We start from the raw sequence: 14,413 nt of genomic DNA on the forward strand, positions 1-14,413 counted from the left end.
TGCTTGAATGTTTGGGGAACGTTCCAGCAGCCTTCCCCACTCACCACGCCTGAGGGAGGACTAATGTATATCCTGCCTCTGCTACAGGCAGATGTTTGGCCAATTTCTCTCATCAGCCCTCCTCACTAGCTGGTGGGGCAGGTCTTACACAGTTTTTTCCAAGTGAGGAACCCGGGGCACAGGAACGTTGGTTTCTGGGGAACTAGAAACTAAAGAGGTATATCTTGGGAATACAATATAGAAGGAACTCACAATGCACCTAAAATGTGGAGGATGGCTAGGACAGTGACGTGCAGGGGTGCCACTGCTGGAGTCGTGTGTGGCTGAGGGAAGGACACGGGCTGGGGAGAAGGTTGGGCACCCTCTGCAGTATTAAGGTGAAGCCCCTACTTTGCAGAATATGGGTTTTTTAAAAAATTGAAATGTAATTGACATATCAGTTTGGGGCATAGAACAGAATGATTTGATGTTTGTACATATTGTGGAATAATCACCACAATAAGTCTAGTTAACATCCTTCACCACACATAGTTGCAATTTTTTTTTTCTTGTGATGAGAACTTTTAAGATCTACTCTCTTAGCAACTTTCACACATACAATACAGCTTCATTAACTCTGGTCACCATGCTGTACATTAAGTCCCCAGGACTTATTTATCTTAAAACTCAAAAGTTTGTGCCTTTTGAATACGTTTAGATGGGTTCAGGTAAAGAATCCAGAGACTCCGGAAATTAAATCAACTGAGTCTGTGCTCTGGATGTGTCTGTGCATTTGGGGGATAAGAAATGGCGTCATCTGGGCTTTTGAGAACCAGGATGGGAAACCCATCACAAGTGGATGAAGCTAAGAGAGATCTATTTGGAGGAATTCGAACTCAAGCTTTACCTATCTTCAAAGTGCAGGCTTTTCCCACTGTGGTCTGATGCCTCTAGCTTCTGGTTAAAAAAAAAAAAAAAAAAAAAAAGAAGCAGCTCTCTAGTGTGGATGGGTGTGGTTTGGTGTAGGTGGGTCTTAGCCTCCACTGTGTCCCACTGGAAGCTCCCTGAGGTCCTGCCTTGGTGGTTGTGGGGANACGCCTTCCAGCTGTCTTTGAATATAAATCATGCTTTGACTGTGATAACCAGGAAGCTACCTCCAGAAATAGCCTTAGGTGAAGCTGGAAATACACTCTTAATACATTGCTTACGGTGGTTACTCACAATGCTACGGTAAAATAAGACAGAAAGTCATTACTTTGAAATTCAAAAGATATTTCACTTACTATGAGGTTCATGAGGGTTTTAAAATTTTGTTTAGATGCTCAGTGTACATGTTGCTGAATGGATATTACACCTAAGCAGTTGTGTGGCCATATTTTATCTTTGCTCATGAATGATAAATGAATACTAATCCATCTTTCTGCCCTTCAACTCCCAGAAAGCAAAGAATAAGAGGGGATTTCCAGGGGTGCCTGGGTGGCTCAGGTCAACTTCGGCTCAGGTCATGATCTCATGATTCATGAGTTTGAGCCCCACCTCAGGCTCTGTGCTACTAGCACAGAGTCTGCTTTGGATCCTCTGTCCTCCTCTGTCTCTGCCCCTCCCCCATCTTGAGCTACTCTCTCTCACTCTCTTTCTCTCCCTCCCTCAAAATAAATAAACTTAAAAAAAGGAGGATTTCCAAATTGCACATGATTGCATAAATCAGCTTCTTTTTCTCTGGAAATCATGAAAAAATGAGAATTAAAAAGCTTTATCCTACGTCAGGAAAAGCAATCTATATTGCAAAATTGTTAAGAAAAAATAAAGAATATATCCCACTTCAGAGCAAAAGAAAGAGCCTACGGGATACATTTCAGAGTAAATTCCTAGTGTAAATACCGGAGATGCATTTATTTTTTTATGTCTTTTTTCTATTTTATTTTGAGAGACAGAGATAGAGAGCAAGTGGGGGAGGGGCGGAGAGAGAGACAGAATCTGAAGCAGGCTCCAGACTCCGAGCTGTCAGCACAAAGCGCGACGTGGGGCTCAAACCCACAGACTGTGAGATCATGACCTGAGCCGAAGTCGGACACTTAACCGACTGAGCCACTCAGGCGCCCCAAGGAGTTGCATTTAGAGGTAACCGGAGCCAGATTACCTAGCATCTCATAGGTGACTATGAAATTTTTGACTTGTATTCTGAGAGAGATGAGAAGACATTAGAAATTTTGAACAAAGTCTAACGTTGTAAAGAAACCCTCCTCCTGATGCAGAGGACAAGCACAGAGGTGGGGAGAATGGACAGAAGGTTATGGCCACAAACCAGGCAAGAGATGGTGGTGGCAGGGACCAGTGGAGGGGTGCTTACTGGCTGGATTCTGGTTATGCCATGAAAATCTTTCCAGAGTTTAAACAGAGTCCAAGCATATGCTAGTATATGGATATAATGATAGGTTCTATCCAGTAGGGTTTTCAAGGTCAGCAAAAGACCTTGGTCAAGAACAGTCAAAGCAAAATCAATAGCGTCTTTTATCCAGAGCAATAGGAGTGAAGAGCAGAAAAAGCTACCATAAAGAAGCCCTAAGTCTTATGAACAGAGATTTTAAATAACGTATTAGTGTTCATGGTCCAAAAATTAATCAAAGTTAAACTTGATCACATTGGTCATTGTGTTTATTGCATGTATTTCAACAATGGGGTTCCTTTTTTTCCCCTGAACTTAAGTCCACAAACTATTTTGAAATGCATGCCAGTTATTTCCAGAATGCAGAACTGTTTAAAGGTCGTGGGTATTATTCAGCAGAGCTACTGAGGACCCAGCACATAAGAAAGAACAAATAGTTCCCCAGTTATCGGTACGATGAATATATGGTTTTCTGTGGGTCTGAGGAAAAGAGTGGATTTCAAGTTGTCATTCATTATTAACTTTAAAAAGAGGCCTTGCTGCTTACCAAGTCAGAGAAAGAGGGAAAGAACCTGGGGCAGAAATCCAGTCCATCTGACCCCTTGAATATAGCTGAGGCATATTCACTGAGGCGAATTCACTCATTCACACTGAGGCAGTCTGGGACACCAGTTTTTAAACACTTTTGGGAAGCAGAATAAGGAACATGTGGCCCTTCACTCTACCAAGACCTGGCTGAAGAAAAAGGCCCAGCGAGACTGTCTCAGCCCATTTATCATTACTGCGTGCCTCACAAGGAGCCTGGACGACAGCACAAGCTCAGTAAACATTCATTTGAGTGAATAAACAAAGGAATGAATGGCCAAATTTTTGCTGACAACATTTTATCCTTTTCTGGAATAAATATTATAAGTGAAGAATAACACATTGTGATTTTATAATAGGTCCCTTAGGTCATCCAGACCTGACTTCTCCCCTTACTCAGTCACTACCTGCTATAGAGATGGTCAGGTTCTTTGAGCTCATGTCTCATTTTCTTCCTCTGTAATATCAGGATAATAACACTGACCTTCTGGGCTTGTCGTGAGGATTGGCTAAAATAACACATGGAAAGAATTTAACACAGTGCCCCGAAGTTATTAGTTTTTGTTATCAACACTAAACTGGCATTCATTACCAAAAGAAGTTTATAAAGATGGCATCTTATAGATTAACTTTTAAAATCCTTTTCCTTTTCTTATGAAAAACTTCAAATATATGTAAAAGTAGAAAGTGGGGTAGCTGGGTAGCTCATTCAGTTAAGCGACCGACTTTGGTCATGATCTCGTGGTTCATGAGTTCAAACCCCATGTCAGGCTCTGTGCTGAGAGCTCAGAGCCTGGAGCCTGCTTCAGATTCTGTGTCTCCCTCTCTCCCTGCCCCTCCCCTGCTCATGCTCTCTCTGTCTCTCAAAAATAAATAAACATTAAAAACAATTTTTAAAGTAGAAAGCATAATGAATCTCTGTGTATCCAATATCTAGAGTCAATAATTTTAAGCTGGTGGCTGATTGGTAACCCTCTTCCTGACCCCTTGATTATTTTGAAGTGAATTCCAGGCATTATATCATGTTATCTGTAATAGTTCAGTATGTATTTCGTAATAATAACCAAAATCCCATATCACACTTAAAAATAATTAATAATGATGTCTCAGTTAGGTGAGTTGTTGGTCTGCTGAAAGTCACGAGGGAAAAAGAATCAGGTCTGTCCAAGGCAGGGGCTTAGACAAGTTCTCTCCAGACACAGTGTGATGGAGGCACCCACTGTCATTGTTAAGGTAGATTCTTCTGCCGATGGGCTAGAGGTGGTGAGAATAGGGGTGAAGGTGGGGAATGCATTGGGAGTCAGCATTTCATGCTTGAAGCAAAGTGGAGCAAAGATCTCATATTATCTGTAATTTTCTTACTTCCTAAAGCAAATGTCATTTCATTTGAAATATGAAATGTACTGTACTGGGGCAGCTGGGTGACTCGGTTGGTAAAGCATCTGACTTTGGCTCAGGTCATGATCTCACAGTTCGTGAGTTCAAGCCCTGTGCCTGGCTCTTGTGCTGACAGCTCAGAGCCTGGAGCCTCCTTCTGATTCAGTGGCTCCCTCTCTCTTTTCCCCTCCCCGGCTTGCACTCTGTCTCTCTCTGTCTCTCAAAAATAAACAAACATTAAAAAAAATTTTTTAAGAAATAATTCTGTACAAATTCTGTTTCCAAATTGGCAGGATTTTAGAATTTAATTTTATCTTCTCATCTATGCAGACTATGAGATTATGATATCAAATTCTGTTTCCAAATTGGTAGGATTTTAGAATTTAATTTTATCTTCTCATCTATGCAGACTATGAGATTATGATATCACACAACTAGTGAGCTCATTGAACGGTGGTAACGATTAACACTGGTTTGGTTTCTGTAATTTAACGTAGCACAAAAGTTCACACATCTTTGAGAGAATTCTGTTCTTAGTATATTCTGTGCTTTTGCCCCTTCCCCTCAAATTGTTCCTTATTTGTTTTACAATGTCAGTAACCCAGTAGAAACCCCAATTTTATCCTCTGCTGCACTAGTTAAACCTTGAATTAAAATAGTTTTCTTGTTTTCTTAACTAGAATTTGGAGCAATTGGGTTGCATCAAAACAAGAGCATTGGTGTTGAAGGTATTGAACATCAGTAGTTCAAACGCAGGTTATCACCCCCACCCCCACTTAAAAGCCAAGATTAATGCAAAGTCTAGAGCTTGCTGGGTAATGTCAGCAAGAAAGTAGATACTGCTAAGAGCCCTGGAAGTCAGGGAGCACCAAGAGCATACAAAGGGAGCCTAAAATTGGTTTCATGTTTCTTCTTTGAAAGCCTTGTTTCGCTTATGAGCAGTGGAAAAATCCACCCCTGGAGGGGGTGGGAGGGGGTGGTCTCCTCACAGCATGAAGTCCGACACAGCATGGAGGTGCTGGGAAATCTGGCATGATCTTCACAAACCCCTCCACACAGCTCTGGCAGTTCCGTCTACTTCCCTTTAGAAGTAGTCTTTGGACGGCAGGGGTAGCATCTACCTTAATCACTGCTGTACCCTTGCTGCTGAGAATAATTCCTGACACGTGATAAGGCAGCAAATGTTTGTTCGGTTTACTGAGTGACTGATTGGATGAGAACTGCTTAGCAGCCATCCCTGGTAGTTACTAAAGAGGCTGTTCTACCAAGAACTTAAAAGAGACTAAGAAGACATTTCCTCTTTTGACCTAAAATCCTAATTAAAAAAAAAAATGTATGGCTTTCTTTGTGTGCTTTCATGTATTATTCTAGTTCCTCTCAAAACATGTGGTTAAAAAGATTGGCGAGAAAAATGAGTGTAATGAATCATAGGCAAGGAGCACAGATGACCTAGTTTGATCAGATTTCAAAGAAGATATGAAAAAGATAGAACGTAGCTCAGAACGATGGCTCTCCACACTCAACCTTTTAAGGACTCATGTAGCCTGACAGCTCAAAATCTTTATCAGCTTGCTGGAAACAGAGGATGGGCATGAAAAAGGAAGAGCATGAGTTGCATGGGGCCCAGGCCCATCATGGGTTGGGAAGACTGACCAGTAGAGCAGGGAGCCCAGTGGAGAGCCAGAGGTGTGGAGGGTATGAGGTACCAGGGAGGCTAGTCAGAGAGCTTCCAAGGAGGAAGGAAAAGGGAGGATCTCCAACAGACCCTATCAGCTCGAACCACTGCCGGGAGCCCAGAGAGCTACACCTGCCAAGTACAATTCTCAGGGATCACTCTGTCAGCCAAGTCCTGGTGGCTGGCAGCCTCTCTGGCTCCCGAGGCTAGATCCCCTGAAGGCTCACAAATTGTGTTACTCCCTCACCTTTGAGTGCCTTGCACAATTTCTGCCCTATCCTGCCTTCCGTTCAACCAATCCTCAGTGTTCTGCCTTTTCAAAGCTAAGTAAGTCCCAGTCCCAACAAAAACAAGCTGTCACATTGAAGTGACTTAGAGCAAATGCGTTTTGGTGATTTTTATACTACTACAAGAACCCTAAAATAGTAAGGAATATAGCGTATTAACAAAATGAAATTGTAGTTCCTTCAAGGAACAGGTTAAACCCACGAGGGGATGTCCGGCATGAGGATTCTACTGTTTCCTCTTCTGTCCAGAGCTGTGCTCTCATTGAGGGCAACACCGGTGGTCTGACCAGTCACCCTGCAGCCATGACGCCTAAACATTGCTCTCTACGCTTCCTCATCAGTTTCTTCCTGACTGTAGTGGGTAAGTGCTCCATTTCTTTTTTATTGTTCATGGCTTTGTCGTCTGAGTCTGCTCCAGGGACTGTTAGAAATGGCACGAGTGCTTCTCTGGGCTTTGTAAAAAATGTCAGCTTTCTTCTGTCGTGGAATGGTCCAAACAGACATGGGGTCAATTTCTGTCTGCAGCCTGAATAACTCCACGTGGCCTTAATAAGTAGCTCCTAAAGAGGAGGCATGCAAGAAACTTCACACAGGACAAATGGACATCCATCTCTCTGTCTCCTTAGCACTTCCTTTGCCCTCATGGAACACTGTGGCATGGTGCTTTTGAGCAGCCTCTTGAGCCAGACTGCCTGAGTCTGGATCTCAGCTCTGTCATTTGCCATCTAGAAAACCTGGGGTGATTGACTTGACCCCCTGTGCCTCTACTTCCTCATCTGTAGAATGGGGATTGTAAGTCACTGTGAGGACTGGATCAGTTACTATACACTAAGTGCTTAGAGCAGTGCCTGGCACAGTATAGATGCCACAAACTACATGTAAGAATTTGCTGTTGGTCTTCACAGAGAACTTTCCAAGAGCAGAGAACATCTGCTTATCCCATGATACCTCTGATCAAAGTCATCAAAACCCCAAGTTAACAGGTACCTCTCAGTATAAGTGGCTCAAGTAACTTTCCCAAGACTAGAGTTGCTCAGTGACTGATAACATAAAAACAATTCAATCCTTCGTCTTTCAGAAATGTGTGGATTTGAGTACAGGATACCTTTGGTCTGCAGCAATAGCAAGGACTTGTTTAGCAAAATGCAGCAGGAATTCAAGCACTGCCAAAAGGATTCTGGCTCTACATGTTACCAGACCTGTAATTTTGGGCAAGATCCACAACGTCTTTAAGCCTCAGCTTCCCCATTGTAAATTCTGGCTCTACATGTTACCAGACCTGTAATTTTGGGCAAGATCCACAACGTCTTTAAGCCTCAGCTTCCCCATTGTAAATTCTGGCTCTACATGTTACCAGACCTGTAATTTTGGGCAAGATCCACAACGTCTTTAAGCCTCAGCTTCCCCATTGTAAATTCTGGCTCTACATGTTACCAGACCTGTAATTTTGGGCAAGATCCACAACGTCTTTAAGCCTCAGCTTCCCCATTGTAAATTCTGGCTCTACATGTTACCAGACCTGTAATTTTGGGCAAGATCCACAACGTCTTTAAGCCTCAGCTTCCCCATTGTAAATTCTGGCTCTACATGTTACCAGACCTGTAATTTTGGGCAAGATCCACAACGTCTTTAAGCCTCAGCTTCCCCATTGTAAATTCTGGCTCTACATGTTACCAGACCTGTAATTTTGGGCAAGATCCACAACGTCTTTAAGCCTCAGCTTCCCCATTGTAAATTCTGGCTCTACATGTTACCAGACCTGTAATTTTGGGCAAGATCCACAACGTCTTTAAGCCTCAGCTTCCCCATTGTAAATTCTGGCTCTACATGTTACCAGACCTGTAATTTTGGGCAAGATCCACAACGTCTTTAAGCCTCAGCTTCCCCATTGTAACATGTACTGATAAAAATGCCTACCTTATTAGGTGGTTGTGAATATGAAATGAGACGTAAAGCTTTCAGCACCGTGTCTGATAAATGGTTAATGTTCGTACATGTCCAGTGATCAGCGAATGCCAGCCAGAAAGAGGGGGAGGGAAAAAGGAGGGGAAAGAATATCCTCAGGCTCTCAGGGTTTTTTTTCCCCTACCATTAACTTCTCTCTCCTGAGGCTTTGCTCTTGGTTTCTGTGGTGGGTGACAGGCAGGTCTTGCAGTCAGATGCTTGGGTACAAAAACAGCCTCACCGATTTTGTCTGTAAGAGGGAGACGGCAATAGTGCCTTTCTCATAGAAGAGCTGGGCAGTTTACATGAGTTAATGCAGGTGCAAGCCCGCAGTGCCCACTACTGAGATTTGCTATTATTGGTGGTGGCGGTGGAGGTGGTGTTACGAAAGTGAGGAAAAAAAATGCAGAGATGGAGGAGATAAAGGACATTGAGTTGATACTCTTCAGGGTGGCAGATCAGCCTTAGGTGCAGGCTCCAGGAAATTGTGTTCATCATGTTCTAGGACTTCCGGAATGTTTATGTACTACCTAGGATCGATCCAGTAGTGATTTTGGCGAGAAAAATCAACGGTGGCAGTAGCCTCTTACCATGAACACATCACCATTTGACGCACTGAAGAAGTTCCAAAAAATAAAGATAAAAGCAAAAAAAAAAAAAACCAAACAAACAGTATTTGGTTGGTAAAAATAAATACCTAAGGAAACAGCCTCCTTTAGTAGGATACAACAAATCTTAAATGTTCAGAGCTGAGATCATGGGCTCAGGGCTCAGAAGTATGTTCTGACATCTCAATGATTTTTGAGCAAACACTTGAAGGAGGTAAAGAAATGAGGCATGCGGAATTCCAAGGGAGAAGCAAGGCCAGTGCCAAGATCCTGGGGCGGGACCACACCCAACAGAGGCAAGCAGGAGCCAGGAGGCCACCCTGGAGAAGGGGGGTTTGTGGCGGAAGATGGACTCTGGGAAAAGACCAGGATATACTTCCTGACGTCCTCTCCTTCCGCCCGACTTCCTCTCCCTGATCAGAAACTTTGCACTTGGTGGGAGGCAAAACTTCATGTCTGTCCATCTTAGGCTGTCAGCTGTTAACGAAAAGGCAGATTAACAAGAGAAAAACAAATCATTCATTAATACATGCAGCGAGCACACACCACAAGGGAGGAACCTAAATAACTCAAAGGGCAGTTTAGCGTTCCAGCTCATCTAGCATCTTCAAAGAACAACACATTTGCAGGCATGTGACAGGACACAGGACAGCAGTTTTAGGCTTCCATGGGCTACAGACTGCGGTAAGGGGAATAAATACATGGGAGGAAACTAATGGAAGAAAGTTTGTTCGCAGATTCCTCTGGTGCCATTCTGGGCTGATAAGCCCGTCTCCAGTAAAAAGAGAATGTATACTTGCCCTTAGGCAGAAAAGGGAGAAGGTTTTCCTGTGTTTGCTCCTTCTTAAATGCCTTCAGCTCACAATATTTTTTGTGTCAAAGAGGCACATTTCAGTGACTTATTCTAGTTTCCTTCAGACTCCAGAATAAAATTTTGTCAAGATCTCTTGCTTCCACAGGACTGAATGCAGGTGAGATTGGGTCACTCATTCAATGATTTGAGGAGGAAAGCACAAGCTATGCCAGTACGCAGTGATCCCCTCTCCTGCCACAATTATTGTCATGACTCTTTTCAGAAGACAACAGGGACTTGTGCAGTCTCCCTTGAAAGCATGGACAGGTTCATCTCAGAGTTATGGTTAGGTTCCTGGACATAGGTTGCAAGCTGGTGAGTGCAGCCATTCAGGACCAGGTGGCAAAGCCTCACCCACCTGGAAGAAAGCCACATCACCTGGCAGAGGTTAAAGGCCAATGAGACAAGACCCGGAGACTGAGAAAGAACCTGAGAAAGGAGAAACCGAGTTCTGGGCTGAGTTCCTAGGGCCAAAATGGATCCCAGGCCAGATTTCACCTTAGTGTAGCAGTAACATAATGGCTCCTAGGAAGGTGGGTGATTTCTTAATAAAAACCCTCAAGGAAGTCGGTACAGTAGGAACATAGCTAAACATCATAAAAGCCATATATGGAAAGCCCACAGCTAATATCAATCTCAATGGGGAAAAACTGAGAGCTTGCTCCCTAAGGTCAGGAACACGGCAGAGATGTTCACTCTCACCACTGTTGTTTAACGTAGTGTTGGGAGTCCTAGCATCAGCAATCAGACAACAAAAGGAAATAAAGGGCATCAAAACTGGCAAAGAAGAAGTAAAACTTTCACTTTTTGCAGACAGCATGATAACTCTACATAGAATACCCAAAGGACTCCACCAAAAGGCTGCTAAACTGATGCATGAATTCAGCAAAGTTGCAGGGTACAAAATGTACAGGAATCAGTTGCATTTGTGTACACCAACAATGAAGCAACAGAAAGGGAAATCAAGAAATTGATGCCATTTACAATTGCACCAAGAGCCATAAAATACCTAGGAATAAACCTAATCAGAGATGTACAAGATCTGCATGCTGAAAACTATAGAAAACTTATAAAGGAAATTGAAGAAGACACAAAGAAATGGAAAAACATTCCATGTTCATGGATTGGAAAAAAAAAATATTGTTAAAATGTCAATACTACCCAAAGCAATCTACACAGTCAATGAAATCTCAATCAAAATTACACCAGCATTTTCTCAAAGCTAGAACAACCAATCTTAAAATGTGTATGGAACCACAAAAGACCCTGAATAGCCAAAGTAATGTTGGAAAAAAAAAAGCCAAAGGGGGAGGCATCACAAACCCAGACTGTAGCCTCTACTACAAAGCTGTAATCATCAAGACAGTATAGTATTGGCACAAAAAAAGACACATAGACCAATGGAATAGAATAGAGAACCCAGAATTGGAGCCACAAATGTATGGCCAACTAATCTTTGACAAAGCAGGAGAGCATCCAATGGAAAAAGACAGTCTCTTTAGCAAATGGTGCTGGGAGAACTAGACAGAAACATGCAGAAGAATGAAACTAGACTAGTTTTTTTTTTTTTACACCATACACAAAACTAAACTCAAAATGGATGAAAGACCTGAATGTGAGACAGGAAACCATCAAAACCCTAGAAGAGAAAGCAAGCAACAACCTCTTTGACCTCAGCCACAGCAATTTCTTGCTCAACACATCTCCAAAGGCAAGGGAATTAAAAGCAAAAATGAACTATTGGGACCTCATCAAGATAAAAACTTCTGCACGGTGAAGGAAAAATCAGAAAAACTAAAAGCCAACCAAAGGAATAGGAAAAGATAGTTGCAAATGACACATCAGATAAAGGGTTAATATCCAAAATCTATAAAGAATTTACCAAACTCAACACCCCCAAAACAAATAATCCAGGGAAGAAATGGGCAGAAGACATGAGTAGATACTTTTCCAAAGAAGACATCCAGATGGCCAACAGACACATGAAAAGATGCCCAGCGTCACTCAATATCAGGCAAATACAAATCACAACCAGGCTGAGAATCTGCCTCACACCGGTCAGAGTGGCTAAAATTAACAACTCTGGAAGCAACAGATGCTGACGAGGATGTGGAGCAACAGGAACCCTCTTGCACTGTTGATAGGAATGCAAATTGGTGCAGCAACTCTGGAAAACAGTGTGGAGGTTCCTCAAAAAATTAAAAATAGAACTGCCTTACGACCCAGCAATAACACTACTAGGAGTTTATCCAAAGGATACAGGAGTGCTGATTCATAGGGGTACACATGTATCCCAATGTTTATAGCAACACTTTCAACAATAGCCAAATTATGGAAAGAGCCCAAATGTCCGTCAACCGATGAATGGATAAAGATGTGGTTTATATGTACAATGGAACACTACTCAGCAATGAGACAGAATGAATCTTGCCATTTGCAGCAACGTGGATAGAACTGGAAGGTATTATGCTGACTGAAATAAGTCAGTCAGAGAAAGACAGATATCGTATGTTTTCACTCATACGTGGATCTTAAGAAACTTAACAGAAGACCATGGGGGAAGCAAGGGAACAAAATAGTTACAAACAGAGAGAGAGGGAGACAAACCGTAAGAGACTCTTAAGTACAGATAATAAACTGAGTGGGGTGAGGGGGATGGGGGAAAGGAGAAAATGGGTGATGGGCATTGAGGAGGGCATTTGTTGGGATGTGCACTGGGTGTTGTATGGAAGTGATGAACCAAGAGAATCTACCCCCAAAACCAAGAGCACACTTTACACACTGTATGTTAGTCAATTTGACAATAAATAAATAGAATAAAATAAAATAATATAATATAAAATAAAATGGAAGGTGGCCTTGGTGTGGGCTTTTCATCTTGGTCATTATATTCCATCACCATCATAGAAGGAACTGAGGACAATATTTCTTTTTACTGCTATTTACTTCCTCTGGAGCTTGGGAATGGGGTGGGAGGATATCCTTTATGTTTGTGTAGTCCGGAACACAGTTGTTCTGAAACTTCAGTGTGTGTAAAACTTGTCACATTCAAGATCCAAAATGTCGACTTCCAGGCTCCACCTCCACCGTCTACACTTACAGCAGTTACTTTAGGAAATCCTGATGCAGATATTCCATTGAAAAGAATTGCTAATAACAATAGTGCCTGTATCAGTGTTCAATGTTTTTCCTTCTCTTTTTATTCTAGAAACCCAGTCAGCCCATGAGTCTCTGATGCCTCAGCGAGTACATTTTCGATCTCAAAATTTTCACAACATTTTGCACTGGCAGCCTGGGAGGGCTTGTACCAGCAATAGCAGTATCTATTTTGTGCAATATAAAATGTAAGTAATTTGAGCTTCCTCTAGCTGATGGAGATGGTCACTAGAATTTCATGTTCTAGAATGCAGTGGAGTGTGAGGATCTTTTTCTCAGTTTCAGAGAGGTTGAGAAGAAGTAGAAGTGGGGACAGGCGTGTCATGTCTCCTTGAAGGCTGCCTGGGGATACAAAATGCATGATGATGTGAGTCTGTTGGGGGAGATGTTTCATCCCTCGGAGACCCAGCACCGGGATCTTACAGGCTGAGCCTTCAGTTTCACAATGGAGCCTGGCACATCGAGGCCTCTCAGGATACATTTGCCTAGTGAATGCTGGAAGCAAATTGGTTAGCACATAGTAGGTACTCAACTAAGGTGATGCTATTGATAATTGAAGAACAAGCCATGGGACATGAGTGTCCAAAATACATTTTTTAATTTAAAAGCCATTTTTGAAAATTTAGAAAATTCTTTGCAAAAACGAATGGCTCCTATAAGCAGGAACACAGACCAGAGCACGCTGCTGCATGCCCCTCTCTAGGCTCCTCAGGCTGTTGCTGGTGGATCATTATCAAAACCCAGATATAATCAACTCCTTTCCTGGATCCAGGCCTGGAAACAGAAGCTCCTGATATGCAAATAGTGGGTTTTCCCACTCGTACATTTCTTGGGGTTTTCTGGGCCTCCTCCTCCTCCTCTTTCATAGTTTAAGATGCTGGCTGAGACATACTGAGACAGGAGATATTGCACTTTCGCTCTCATGATTTTCTTCCTTAGAAATTCAGAACATCAGATGTAGCTGTGGATCAAACTCTCAATTTTTATTCCATCAATTCCTCCATGTCTCTCTAGCATGGGGGTAGGCTCAAGGTCAGATCTTCCCATTAATTAATCTCTTGCTCCCTTCACAAGATCTATTTCCAGAAGTTTCTCAGTCTCTAACTACTGCTGCTTTTCTCAACATATTTTTTGTAGCAGCTGCAAAATTTATGCATCTTTATAATAAACACTCCATCCCCAAAGGAGATTTGTGCATAGTTGAATATAGGGATGGGTTTTTTTTTATATACTTCCACCTTATGCAGTATAAATAGAGCCTGTTTATGGTCTAGTATTGAAAGTAGATTAGAACTTGTTTTACCATGAAACTAATGAAGATTAACGTTTAAGTTCCCATGGGAGGATTTTATATTTGTAATGTTTTTTCTTAAAGAATACCCCCAAACTTGTATGGGATTCAGAATGCCTGGATCCATTCCCCTTTATATGGTATTTTCAAGAGCACAATGCAGATTTATATTTTTGAAATCTTTCACTTTGGTGCTATTCCATTCATGTGGGGCTACTGTTAATATATGTCCTATTGGGACAGAACAAAAAAAAAAAAAAAAAAAAAAAAAA

The 14,413-nt window shown here is 42.2% G+C and overlaps 1 protein-coding gene across 1 annotated transcript in view; it reads left to right on the forward strand.

Annotated features, from left to right (window-relative positions):
* The first annotated feature begins 6,453 nt into the window (after nucleotides 1–6,453).
* The window catches only part of IL22RA2 (interleukin 22 receptor subunit alpha 2), a 24,304-nt gene continuing 16,344 nt past the window's right edge, over nucleotides 6,454–14,413 (forward strand). The window contains exons 1-2 of the mRNA XM_077776128.1: nucleotides 6,454–6,650; nucleotides 12,903–13,038. Coding sequence (XP_077632254.1) covers nucleotides 6,593–6,650; nucleotides 12,903–13,038 — 194 coding nt within the window. The 5' untranslated portion in view covers nucleotides 6,454–6,592. The remainder of the gene's footprint in view (nucleotides 6,651–12,902; nucleotides 13,039–14,413) is intronic.

The sequence above is a fragment of the Crocuta crocuta genome, unplaced genomic scaffold (assembly GCF_008692635.1).
Source record: "Crocuta crocuta isolate KB4526 unplaced genomic scaffold, BGI_CrCroc_1.0 scaffold25, whole genome shotgun sequence".
In the NCBI taxonomy this organism is placed as follows: domain Eukaryota; kingdom Metazoa; phylum Chordata; class Mammalia; order Carnivora; family Hyaenidae; genus Crocuta; species Crocuta crocuta.